The sequence below is a fragment of the Homalodisca vitripennis genome, chromosome 7 (assembly GCF_021130785.1).
Source record: "Homalodisca vitripennis isolate AUS2020 chromosome 7, UT_GWSS_2.1, whole genome shotgun sequence".
Taxonomy (NCBI): Eukaryota; Metazoa; Arthropoda; class Insecta; order Hemiptera; family Cicadellidae; genus Homalodisca; species Homalodisca vitripennis.
Genome location: NC_060213.1, coordinates 145,136,569 through 145,151,101, shown reverse-complemented (window position 1 = coordinate 145,151,101; position 14,533 = coordinate 145,136,569). Strand labels below are relative to the sequence as shown.

The following is a 14,533-nucleotide window of genomic DNA, read 5'->3' as shown; positions in this document are numbered from 1 at the left end:
GCAGTTATTATGAAATATAGATTTAGATAAGTGATAATTTTGAATGTAAAGCAGTTTTCATTACAGAGTATTAATTCTGAAATATTGGATTATTTGTTAAAAATAAAAGTGCCTCTTTATTTTGTTGTATACATGTAATACGACAGTGGTAAAGTAGATGGGCTCAAATCAGCAAATCAGAAGTTGTTTATGTTTGATTAATGTTTCACAATTTTCCTGAATGCAAAGTATGAATACTGTAAATACATACTCGTATAAACTTTAAACAACTTTCTTTTTTGTTAAATCACTTGATTAACAATTATTAGATCAAGTGAGTTCAAAAATTAATTCAAAATAGATAACCCCTCTATTGTAGGAAAGAAAATATAATTCATAACAATATAAGTACGATTGATTTTTTTTTTTCATTAATTTAAAACAAACAGGAATGTGTGCTTTATTTCCATCTTGTACAAGTACAAACGGATTCTTCCAACGTGCTAAATTTCGCACTGCGCCCAGTGGACTCCCAATGTGGGTCAGCTGTCATGTTGGCAGATTCCATATTGGAAGAAGACTACTCTGCAAAATTCCTTGGAATACTCCTCGATCGAGGGTTGACATGGAATAACCACATTGACCATATGTGTACCAAACTGTCCTCAGGAATATATGTTTTGAGGTCCTTGGCCCGGAATTGCCCCAGTCAGGTATTGATTGCGGCATATTATGGGCTAATTCACTCTCACCTTTCCTATGGGGTGATGTTGTGGGGGGCCTGTGCAGGCAATAATGTCCTGAGGGTGTTCAAATTACAAAAAAAGCGATTCGTATTATCGCAAAGTTGAATTTCAGAGAGTCGTGCAGGACAGCATTCAAAAATTTGAAACATTTTAACCTGTTGACTTTGCCCAGTCTCTACATTTTAGAAACATCTTTGTTCTGTTTGTCTAAATGTGCCCTTACCAGGGGACGTGACATACACGGGTATGAGACTAGAGGCAGAGATAACTACCGAACTGGAAGACACAGAACGGTAGTTTACGAGCTCTTGCCTTCGCAGGCAGGTGTTCACTTCATCAACAGATTGCCAAATTCTATGAAAAACGCCCAAACGCCCAAGTCGTCAAAAGCGCGTGTATGCGTTTTCTGGTGTCAAAGGCATTCTACAGCGTTGACGAGTTTCTGGCGTTTAACTGGGAGACCGCCCAATTCGATAACTGACTCCAGCGCTGTAAGTGGGTTGAAATTGGCGAAGGATGAATGAGACTGGAATGCATGAAAAATTATGTAAATTTGAATGTGGTAGTTGTGTGGTGTGAGAGTTTAAAATTTAGAAATAATTATGACGTTTGCCATACAATGTGAAGAAATTGTTGCGAGCAGTTAAAGATTTGATTTGATTTGGATTAACAATGGTTTCTGCACTTTCCTAAGCGCACAGTCAGGTTTCGATTTATTTGTAAAATTTCACAATGTTACAAACATTATATTACAATATTGCGGTCTTGCATTTACAAAGACCACACAGTTAAAAATCTTCACATGAAACTTGAACTGACACAAAAGGAATGTTCGACATTCGATGCTCGCACCACAGGGTTCACCCGAGTGCAGAAAGTTCGCGAGGAAATTTCTCTTGTTAGTAACAAGATCCGTGTGTTTACGAAGTGTTCGCTCCGGTAATGGATAATGGACATCTGCACTCCGGTCATCCGATAGTCAGCGAGTATCGGTGTGCTGCCGCTGTGGTCTGGCGGTGGGGGCTACACCTCGAGTTCACCGAGAGAGTTCTGTACTTCAGTCCGTCTCGCGCGTTCCGCGTCTATAGTCGGCCCGGGTCCGCGGTTCCCGTCACGTCGGCTTATCACTGATAACAGTCGTCTAATGACATGTCCCATTGTTGATCTCCTTCGAGTAATCCAGACAAAATACATTTTAAATCCATAAGAGTGTTTTAATATTTTGAACTTGTGCATACAATAAACCTATTTTTGTCCTTAGACTATAGAACAAATCTTGTTCTTCAGTAAACTCGTTTCTTGCAAGTCGGTTTCCCACAAAATTCTAGATCTCGCGACTCCAGGATGCCTCCAGTCGCCCGACTGCCCTCCTCATCGTACTGGATCCCTCCGTCCCGCCGCCCCAGCGGGATGAACAGCACCGCCACCTCCTCCACGACCGACTCCGCCGACTCCACTCCCCGCAACTACGTGGACCCTTGGGACCTCGAGAACTACGCCTACCTGCGCCGCCACTGTGCGGACCTGGAGGACTCGGACCCTGTGGTCTCTCTGTCCACCAACGGTCTGGACTCCGCACACTCAGATTTCTACTTCGTCCCTGCGCGACAACCGTTGACTCCTCTGCCGCCGCCCCAAAGGTTAGAAGTGTTGTTGCATTGTATCCAACTTGCTCAAATTACGTAGTATTATAAAGTATGGGAAATTTAAAGTTTAGCGTTATTCTACCAAAGGTTCCTCCATCTTTGAGAACTACCAAAGATCTTTGAAGTTCCATTAAATATTACCGTTCAAGTTTTTATGTCAGCTGGCTATACTACGGGGTTGTCTGAAGGTTCTGGTGTGTTAAGTTATAAATTATCCATGCCTCATTTAAGACTTTTCACGAACTCGCAAGGGACGCTCCCTTTTAAAGGTCCTTTTATACAGGGTGTACATAAAGTCCTGCACTGGTATAATATTTTCTAAACGATAACAGATAAATGAACAAGATTTGGTACATCAATACTACACCTAAAAATCTACTTTTTGAAGGAACTATCAGTTTTCTGTAATATCATGGGGACGTCCCGCAAGGAGTCGGAAGGAAATCTTAAATAGGAGCATAGGTCAATATGCACATCATTTTAAAGGGCTTATCTAGCAGAGTTTAATGCCGCAAACCGCACTCAAAAAGATTGATCCAGTACAAAATGGCGGCTGTTCAAAGGTTTTACTTGGTTACATTTCATTAGTAGCCATAACCCCGGTAAAGCAAAACTGCAACCAAACGAATACTGCAGATAAATACTACATTATGATTGTCAGTTGTACAGAAGTGAATTATGACGTAGGTTATCCTCAAGGGGTACAAATATGGTCCTAATATATTGATAACGGGGAAAACCTGATAACAGTAACAATTAAAAAGCTCTTATCTTTGGGTCGCAGTTTGGACTTTCCAATTAGCCAGTCTATTCATAGTAGGCTATTCTAGTTTTCTTGTTTTAGTAGTGCTGTCCAACCTTTCTATCAGTGCACTTTAGTACAAAAGAGTTTGTCGTATTGCTTGTAGTTCTTCAACTACACTATGTTGCTTGACGAACGTGAACGTATAACACTTCTTATGATGGTTGGTTGGGGAAACAACGGACGATCACACGAGGAAGCATGCCATTTATTTCATGACTACTTTCACGAGAGGCAGCCAATTTCTAGAACAACTGTAGGGAGAACTGTTCAACGCTTTATGGAAACAGGAAGTGTTTCCGATCGTCATAGGACAGGAAGGCCCGCTACTGCGACAACTGAAGGCAACTCTTTAGATGTATTGCACTCATTTATTGAGAATACGCAAGAGTCCCTACGCTCAGCAACACAAACTCATGACATCTCTGTTACGTCTGTTAAAAAGATTCTGAAAGGGTCTAATTTTAAGCCTTATAAAGTTCATTTGGTGCACGAACTCAACGAAGTTGATTTCGATCGACGTATAGAATTTTGTGAAACTATGATGGCCAAAATAGATTGCAACGAAATTGATGCAAACAATATTGTGTTTTCAGACGATTGTTCATTTATGCTGAATGGAAGTGTAAACAGGCACAATTGCCGTTACGTACTAGAGTAGCGAAAATCCTCACTGGATGCGGGAAGCACATACGCAGTATTCACTAAAGGTGAATGTCTGGCTTGGTGTGATAGGTACCCAGTTGGTAGGTCCTTTCTTTATTGAAGGAAATTTAAGTGCAATATCATATTAACGTTTGCTAGAAAATGAAATTACACCAGCAATTCGAAACATGTTTGGAGAACATTACCAGAATATCTGGTTTCAACAGGACGGAGCACCCCCACACTACGGCATTGACGTAAGAGCCTATTTAAACACTGTTACCAATATATTAGGACCAAATTTGTAACCCTTGAGGATAACCTACGTCATAATTCACTTCTGTACAACTGACAATCATAATGTAGTATTTATCTGCAGTATTCGTTTGGTTGCAGTTTTGCTTTACCGGGGTTATGGCTACTAATGAAATGTAACCAAGTAAAACCTTTGAACAGCCGCCATTTTGTACTGGATCAATCTTTTTGAGTGCGGTTTGCGGCATTAAACTCTGCTAGATAAGCCCTTTAAAATGATGTGCATATTGACCTATGCTCCTATTTAAGATTTCCTTCCGACTCCTTGCGGGACGTCCCCATGATATTACAGAAAACTGATAGTTCCTTCAAAAAGTAGATTTTTAGGTGTAGTATTGATGTACCAAATCTTGTTCATTTATCTGTTATCGTTTAGAAAATATTATACCAGTGCAGGACTTTATGTACACCCTGTATATACAAAGGTTGCTTTTATATTACATCGCTTAAATACTGTCAAACCTTCTAGGGATTTTTGGTCAATCCTGTATAATTCAAGTCATCGTTCACAACGGAAGGTACTTCCTCTTGCACATGTTTTAAAAAAATCACAACGAAGCTGAATAATCTATTTTATGTAATGGGTAAAACTTGTCTATGATGCAAACTTTAGCTCAGTAAATTTATATTGTCGTTACTGAAATCGAGTCAGCAGAGTTATCTGAGAAGTCAAGTGGCCGGCCGGTTTCGTTAGCCTTTCTAGTCTTTGGCTAAGCAAAACCTCCCCACAAATCTCAGCTTTGATGATAGAGTAGGAAGAGACCGTGCCGATTCTTCGGGAAGACGACACGATCAAAATCTGACCGGATGATAAAGCGAACACCCCTGCAGTACTAGACTCAGTAGGGAATAAGAATAACGGAGATCTTAAATGCTGACACATTTGCATACCATGTTAATACAGACTTAGTTGATGCCTTTGATCGTAAAGTAGTATAAATTTGCAGGAAACATAAAAAATATTTTCAAGGACAATTAAGATTAAAATTACCTACTCAATAATCCAAAATTTCTGACGTATATCTTTCTAAAATCCAGAAACAGGAAAAATAATAACGATGATAAAAGTAAAACATAATTCATTTCATTCAACAATTCCATATTATAATCAAAAGCAAATTTTCAAACAAAGAATTAAGGGAAGTCTAATGAATAATAATTGACGAGGAAGATTTATGCAACACATTAATTTGTATATGTACGTGTGAATTTGTAAATTTGCTTGACATTAAAAATATCAAGCTCCATGGTTATAATTTTCAACAATAACACTGACAATGTTTAAATTTTCAACATTCGCAACCGGTTTTAGAGTTCTTACAAAAAAAGTTAGAGATTGACACATGGTTCTAATTTAAAACCATTATATTTTTCAGAAACGTTAGAATGCACGACATTTTGAGAAATTTTCGGTTCTCCAGTTTACCATATAAAATCTAACGAAATTGTTTTCAATTAATTAATTCTCTGAATGTTATGTTGGAGGGTAGCATTTAGTTTATTTTGTTTAGCTCTAATAATCCTACCGTTTACATTTGGCTATCTTACCAGATTTGACCTACAGGGTACCATTGTAATTACAGGGTTACCTATCTATGGATAACACAGTATTTAATCTTAGAACGGTAAAAGTGTATTAAAATATGTAACACGGACCATTACATAATTGTTTATTTATATCATCAAGGAATGAAAAGTGCTCCGTAAGAGAACGTCCAGAACTAGATACTTGAGATATCTCTCTCTTTCTTGATCTTTCAAGACATCATCTATAATAGTAAGATGGATTGAAATGAACATTTGACTCTGTTTTCCACAAAATCACATAAGAAATATTCATACACACACATGTATATCATGGGCGTGTATAAGGGGGGCTCAGGGAGCTCTCAACCTCCCCCCTCGGAATTTTGAAAAAGAAAATATGAAAAATGCACAAAGTAGTTTATATTAAGCATCTATATTGTCGTAAAATTCAGCAATTTCTCAGTGGAAGATTTCCGCGGGGAGTTTTGGACTTCTTTAACCACTCAGTGTGGCAGCCTCCCCCTTTCCCGAAATAATACTCTATATACGCTACTGACAGATATTCAAATAGTCATTTTCCAGTAGTATGGAGGAGTATACAATAATTTTTTTATTCTACGGGTTTTTAATAATACAGTCGAAACTTAAAACATCTGCTTGTTAAATTGATTTTAAAACTCAATTGCAGTTTAATCCCATCTCTAACATTCTTATATTGCGTTATAAACAACTTTATAAGTCAAATTCCATAATTCTAGAATAATACATTAACACTTTATAACTCAAAGTTCTAGTTATGAGGAACTCTATTACCTGAAGTTTAGGATGAGCCACCTCAATAAATTGAAGTTAACTCAGCACCTGTGCCAGTAATCGAGCAATTAACTGTCATACAACATGTCATGTTACAACAGGAATCTCCCTCACCCCTAACCGTCGGCTCTAAATCTACCTGTACCTGTTTTGTACCAGCACTTTTTTTATTTGCTTCCATACACATTTGTAAATTGCGTTGGAACACGTTGCCTACCTTCACTCTACATTTCACTCTAAAGTTAAGCATCAAGAAATTCGAATAACAGCTTTTGCATGTGATGAGGTTCAGGTAAAATAATAATTAATTGCTAAGCAACACAATCTAGAGACGCGGGTTCAGTATCGTTTTTGGCCCCCTAGAAGTGTTCCCATCAGGGTGGTTTATATATTCTACTTGAACTTACACTGTAGTGTAGTATTAATTGCTTACACCGGATAGAGCTAAAATATCTCTAACTGCAATTTACGTGATATTGGGGTAAACGAGTTGATCGATAGTTCTAGTTTACTATGGAAGATGTCCGGATGGAGCTCCCTCGTTTTGTCCAAGGCCGCTGATAACCTAAACATGAGGGATTACCGTCCCATATTGCTCTGACTGTAAAATATTGGAATATAACTAGCCTCAACTTATTCCAAGGTGTTGTGACAGATATAGAGGCCGCTATTCCTCCTCGAGGGATCTCGAAGAGATGCGGACAGTATCTCTTCCACAAGCCGTATCCATCCTGAATATCCGTAACTCCGGAAGCAAGAGCTAATGTTCTTTTAGGACTAAGTGCTATAAGGTGTATCCCTAGTAAACAAAAACCCTTTCTTGGTCCTTTGTAAGTCGAAGTCGGCGATTTTCACCCTCGGTAACTCAGACATATTATATTCGAAATATTCCATTACTTGTGAATTGATTTAAAATAGGATATAATACACCTTAGCTGCGAACGTTACACTAAGGACTGTATGGATGATACAAATATTCAATGCCATCCGGACAATTCTACGTTACCGTACTCATAAAATGAGGTCGTGTGTTCAAAATATATATAATGCGTACTATTGCGGCGTTTGCACCACACGGTCGTAATGTAATTAGGGTATGTTATAGCAACCCCAGCTGGAAGTACAAACTACGCCACGGTCAGTTTCTGTGGTTGTGGGACGAAATAGGCCGAGGGTGGAACCTCTCGCCTTTCCCGGGTATTCTGGCGCAGCTCGGGCTCAAACCATAACTGAGTGGCACTTCCACGCCGAACGCCGAAGTTAGGAACCTCTCATTCGCGCCTAGTTTTGTACGGGATGATTCAAAAGGCTATGAACCATATTTGAATAATTGCTGTTATAAGAAAACTCAGTATTATTACTTTGTAATGGGAAACTGAAAAAATTCTTTTAGTGTATGAGGTTTATTTAGTGTAGCAAACATGGCAACACTGTGCAAATAGGTCTTTTTATTAAACTAAAGCCCGTTTGTAACTGATTTTAATCTTGCGCAAGAACAGAAAGTATTCATGGTTTTCTTATTGTTTAGCAAGATATATGCTGTATCGCATTGCCACGTTGAATTCATTGCTGCTGTATTTATTAGCCCCCAAAACTTGCAGTAAAAGTTCGTAAAACGTGTTAAAGAAACGGGAATTGTCCAAAATAGACCTAGACGTGATTGGCCTTTTTTGCTCCTCACTTCGTGGATAAGACTCAAGAAACGTTACAAAATAAATAATCAACTAATAATCAAATGATCAGTACTATCAGCGAAAGAAATTTGTGACACGCTTTTTTGAACACCGTGTACAATAACAGATAACATTATCTGATAAAGAGTATCCTTGAAAATACGTGTTTTAGTACGTGTGCCAACGTATTTGGTATTATTGATTTCAACATATGCGATATGTACAGGGGCCGAGTAGGAAATGGTAGAAGTATTGCGTAACAAACTCTACCTGTCACTCAACGTGCACCAGAGAATGTGAAAGCCCAATTTGTGAATCCTGGTGCAACCAATTACATCTCCACGCCAGCTGATCACAAGAAAGGTTAAATCCTGTTATGTATTAATATTTATGATTACAATGTATTATTGCAAATATATGCGTTTTTATTGTTAATAACAGCAATAAAAATAAAAATATAATAGATTTTTTTTCATTTATCACTCCCACTGATTCAAAAAATATATATTCCATGTGTGGTGTATAACCATCTGAAATGTTTAATTTTTAACGTGTATACTTATCCATTGGAGTTTGCTATGTTAAAATTGGACCTTAATGCATAATGTTTTGTAAACGTGGAATAATATTAACCGTACTGTGTTACAAGTAGAAAAAATGAGGAGCAGTGTTACCGTTTGACAATGTTTGTCAAAATCTGATGGAGGCTTACCCAGAACAGGTGGGAATAAATATGAATAACCAAAGTTCAAAATCAAATTTCGTTGCAGCACGGAGATCAATGCAGTTTACACAAGTCAAGTGTCGACCTCATGTAAGATTGTTATAGGACTATACAAGTTGAGTTATCGCATCTCAATGGTGTTTTGGCGTTGTCTCTAATTTGAAGATTACAAGGAAGCGAGTAATATTTAGTGCAGTAATTCTTGTGTCATTTCGTACAGCCCTTACAAATGCATCGTTTTTAAACACGAATCAATTATTTCATAACCAATAACTAGACGGAAATAAAATTCTTTAATAAACATTAGTACAAATTATGCTACAGTATTATTTTTATTGTAAATAATTTGCAACTACATAAAGAACCCTACATGAGCAAGCAGTATGTACGTCGATTTTGGTGTGGTGACAGATCATTTAATATTACATGATCAGGAAACAGATCATGTATATCGTTTGATTTTGCCAATATTACAATGTGATATTAAAACAATGTTGAAAGCTGTTATTATGGAAGCAATTGTATATAACTTTTATAATGAGACAATACAAACCTAACATCGAATGCACCAATCATATCAGTATCATATGAGTGATACAGTGACAGTGATATGATATCAGTATCATATGAGTGATACAGTGACAGTGATATGATATCAGTATCATATCTTGTCCGAAATATAATTTGTCCAAAATAATGTATATCCCACTTAGAATTTATTTGAAATAAGTTTTATTACAAATTTGTAACTCATTGTTAGGTTATGATGATGTACTTCTAACAGAGGTTGTCTACCCAGGGGTGTCATGGTACGGAGACTCCACCGTCCCTCGCTGATCGTGGCTCCTGAGGACACCGCCCTGGTGGAGGAGGAAGACTTCTACAACGCCCGCTGCGAGGTGACACCCTGCTGCCATCAGCGGCTGAGGCGGCAGTCGTGCTGCCAGCAGCACATGGCTTCCTTCCATCCAGGTGAGATGTTGTTATAGTAGAGAATTTATAGCATGACCGGTGACTTCGAGATGCGCCGTAGGCAAAGACGGACCTAAAGTGGTGGGGGTTGGAGCGGCTCAGTTTGTTGCCGTATTTAGCCTTGTGAACTTCGGTCTCCAGTCTTCTATACGTGCCGCCCAAAAAACATTCGCTTGTGCCAATTCACGAGTTGTAATACAATTTGTGAATTAATTGCGTTGTGCTCATTACGTTTAAGAAAACGCAAACATACTAAAAGTAATTTGGACAATTTTGATTTGGGTGTAGTTCGAAGAACAATAAATAATTTTCATCGACAACGGGACTGAGTTTTTTCTTATTCTACTGTGTATATTGACAAATTAGTTTAACCAGTTTTATATTAATTTTTAATTTAGCAGCTAGGCTATGTCAGTTGAAAATTTTGTAGTGTATAATTGTATCTACTATCGTAAATCCTGAAGCTTACACGGTTAGTATATGATAAATAGAATTTTAATGGCTAACAAAGCGTAACAATTACAATTCTGAACTGTTGTCGTCGTTGGAGATCAAGAATAATATAAATTCCTACCCTTTGCCAATTTATGAGAACCCTTTTTTACCACCAGGTATCTCTACTGCGAACTCATTAAGAAGGGTGAGCTATGAACACAATTTCGGCAGAACATAGTCATTGTTAAGATCACGTACATCCGGTCCCAATATTTCCAAGATTTCCTGTATTGAATTCCCCATCATAAAAGTCCGTCGCCGTAACTTCAAAAGAGTCTAGAAATGTTCAAATATTCTCAAGGTCTCCTATATTAAATTGCTCATCATAAAAGACCACCGTGGTAAGAACATAAGGGTCTAGAAATGTTGGCAAACACTACAATATTCGGCTCCCGCCACCACTATGAGCCGGGAGCCGAAAACTCTCAGTAGGGTTAGTAGCACCGTATTCACTCCCCTACTTTAGATTGTGCCCCCACGCGCTCAACTCCTCCACTCCTCACGCGCATCCCACCGGTCATGCTATAACTTCCCTACAGTACATTACTTGAAGCAACCCGGTACCTCAGCTTGTATAGAATTAGCTTCGTATTCCAAAACCTCAGGGTTCGAATGGTTAAATCTATAGTATAGTATAGTCAAATCAGTATCGTGAGGATCGTGTGACAAGAATAGACATGACGCGTAGTAAGTAACGTCGAGCATGGCTGCTACCTGGCTAATAGTGGTGGTCCTGGTCTCCAGTAACTGGCAATGGTGGTCCCATGTTAATAGTTAGAGAGGGCTTACTATCCTTAACTTCCCTCGGTAAAGATACATTCTCTGACATTAACGTTTGCACTCGTTTTAAAACCTTTTATTAAATTCTCCGTTATGGTTTCAGATAATGCATATCTTAATTAGGTGTAGGAACTTCGATTAAATTAAATTCTACAGGCGTACAATATATTTTCTGGCAGATGATTCAAACCTCTAAGTTACGCTGAAATATTGAACATATTTTAATATTGCAGTTATCTTAAAATTTCTCCACCTCAAAGGAATTTTAATATGATTTTGTTTTAGAAAACGATGATTTCTTTCAGACAAAACAATTTGATTGGAATTCACTCAGTAACTTATTGCCTCAGACATGAATACTTTTGAAACAGTTCAAGTATTATAAAAATGTTTGGTACTCGACGTATATTAAACCCTCCCTAAAGATATTTGTATCAAACCAAACCGTCCCTAGACGTGAATACTTGGATATTGATTTCCATATATTCAATTAATGACAAATCATGGTGCTAATCTTAATTACCCAGTGTAATTTTAATCACCATTTGACGATTATTTAAAAAACGAAAATTGTTAGAATTAAAATTATTATATTTAGCATTAAATCCTTTTTTAATTTAATATATTTCAATAAAAATTATTATTTCATCCAATATGTTTAAGCTGAACCCGTTCACTATTCAAGCATGGAAAAAGAAAGAATATGAAGACATTTACACAATTGTATGAGGAAAAGTGAAGTTTAGATTCTACGCATGATGACCCAGGACACGACGAGGAACTTCACACCTGTCCCGTCCGACAGTGAAAGTAGCCTACTGTTCAACTTGGTATGCGGTACAAGTGCACCTTGCGCAACGGTCCAAGTACACATCCTTGCCGGCTACTACACTCGCCGACTGTTGCAGAACCGAGAACCGCAAGTTCTACCAGAGTATTAATAGCATCTCTCTCGTCCTCAAACGTAACCCATTGTGAAATATAGTTCATGTCGTCTACTACACTCACTGGCTATTGCAGAACCGAGAACCGCAATTTCTACCAGAGTATTAATAGCATCTCTCTCGTCCTCAAACGTAACCCATTATGAAATATAGTTCATGTCGTCTACTACACTCGCTGACTATTGCAGAACCGAGTACCGCAAGTTCTACCAGAGTATTAATAGCATCTCTCTCGTCCTCAAACGTAACCCATTGTGAAATATAGTTCATGTCGTCTACTACACTCACTGGCTATTGCAGAACCGAGAACCGCAAGTTCTACCAGAGTATTAATAGCATCTCTCTCGTCCTCAAACGTAACCCATTGTGAAATATAGTTCATGTCGTCTACTACACTCGTTGGCTATTGCAGAACCGAGAACCGCAAGTTCTACCAGAGTATTAATAGCATCTCTCTCGTCTTTAAACGTAACCCATTGTGGAACATAGTTCGTGTCGTCTACTACACTCGCTGACTATTGCAGAACCGAGTACCGCAAGTTCTACCAGAGTATTAATATCATCTCTCTCGACCTCAAACGTAACCCATTGTGAAATATAGTTCATGTCGTCTACTACACTCGCTGACTATTGCAGAACCGAGAACCGCAAGTTCTACCAGAGTATTAATATCATCTCTCTCGTCCTCAAACGTAACCCATTGTGGAATATTGTTCGTGTCGTCTACTACACTCGCTGACTATTGCAGAACCGAGTACCGCAAGTTCTACCAGAGTATTAATAGCATCTCTCTCGTCCTCAAACGTAACCCATTGTGGAATATAGTTCGTGTCGTCTACTACACTCGCTGACTATTGCAGAACCGAGTACCGCAAGTTCTACCAGAGTATTAATATCATCTCTCTCGTCCTCAAACGTAACCCATTGTGGAATATTGTTCGTGTCGTCTACTACACTCGCTGACTATTGCAGAACCGAGTACCGCAATTTCTACCAGAGTATTAATAGCATCTCTCTCGTCCTCAAACGTAACCCATTATGAAATATAGTTCATGTCGTCTACTACACTCGCTGACTATTGCAGAACCGAGTACCGCAAGTTCTACCAGAGTATTAATAGCATCTCTCTCGTCCTCAAACGTAACCCATTGTGGAATATTGTTCATGTCGTCTACTACACTCGCTGACTATTGCAGAACCGAGTACCGCAAGTTCTACCAGAGTATTAATAGCATCTCTCTCGTCCTCAAACGTAACCCATTGTGGAAATATAGTTCGTGTCGTATACTACACTCGCTGACTATTGCAGAACCGAGAACCGCAAGTTCTACCAGAGTATTAATATCATCTCTCTCGTCCTCAAACGTAACCCATTGTGGAATATAGTGCGTGTCGTATACTAAACTCGCTGACTATTGCAGAACCGAGTACCACAAGTTCTACCAGAGTATTAATATCATCTCTCTCGTCCTCAAACGTAACCCATTGTGGAATATAGTTCGTGTCGTCTACTAAACTCGCTGACTATTGCAGAACCGAGTACCGCAAGTTCTACCAGAGTATTAATATCATCTCTCTCGTCCTCAAACGTAACCCATTGGGGAATATAGTTCGTGTCGTCTACTACACTCGCTGACTATTGCAGAACCGAGTACCGCAAGTTCTACCAGAGTATTAATATCATCTCTCTCGTCCTCAAACGTAACCCATTGTAGAATATAGTTCGTGTCGTCTACTACACTCGCTGACTATTGCAGAACAGAGTACCCCAAATTCTACCAGAGTATTAATATCATCTCTCTCGTCCTCAAACGTAACCCCCCATTGTGGAATATAGTTCGTGTCGTCTACTACACTCGCTGACTATTGCAGAACCGAGTACCGCAAGTTCTACCAGAGTATTAATAGAATGATTAATGATAATGATTTAGAAGATAACTGCCATCATTTTGCATATTTTGCTATGAAAACGGATGGTTGTTGGTATTATAAACGTCTTATTTAAAAATGATTTGTATAAAAAAAGACGATAGTTTTTCTTGAAATCGATTATCTAATTTTTCTCAAGAATGGAATAGCTGTGCTAATTTTTTTTTTTTAGGAATGATATGCAAGGGTAACGAAATGGTCGAGAGACACGTGTAGAGGTTCTAACACATCAGGCATTGTAACTTGCGCAACTCGTTGTGGCCAGGCATGGTACACCGTATCACTAATGTGATCAACATAACAGACAGTTGCACTCTCCGGGCTCTCATGCGTGCGCGTTAGTGAGCGTGCGAAAATCTGCAGAGAAAACGAGAAAGTAGTCTGCGCCTGGGGCCGCCCACTGGGCCAAGTTCACTGTCCGGCAGGTTCACCGCACAGGGCCCTGGAGGAAAGCGTGAAAAATGAGGAAGCGTTTGATAAAATGTGATAACAAATAAACCGATGCAACGTAGTATCGAAGGGGCCAACAGGACTTCTTCATAG

The 14,533-nt window shown here is 38.7% G+C and overlaps 1 protein-coding gene across 1 annotated transcript in view; it reads left to right on the top strand.

Annotated features, from left to right (window-relative positions):
• Positions 1-1,799: 1,799 nt before the first annotated feature.
• Positions 1,800-14,533, top strand: part of LOC124366460 — a 70,771-nt gene continuing 58,037 nt past the window's right edge. The window contains exons 1-2 of the mRNA XM_046823033.1: positions 1,800-2,365; positions 9,670-9,842. Coding sequence (XP_046678989.1) covers positions 2,070-2,365; positions 9,670-9,842 — 469 coding nt within the window. The 5' untranslated portion in view covers positions 1,800-2,069. The remainder of the gene's footprint in view (positions 2,366-9,669; positions 9,843-14,533) is intronic.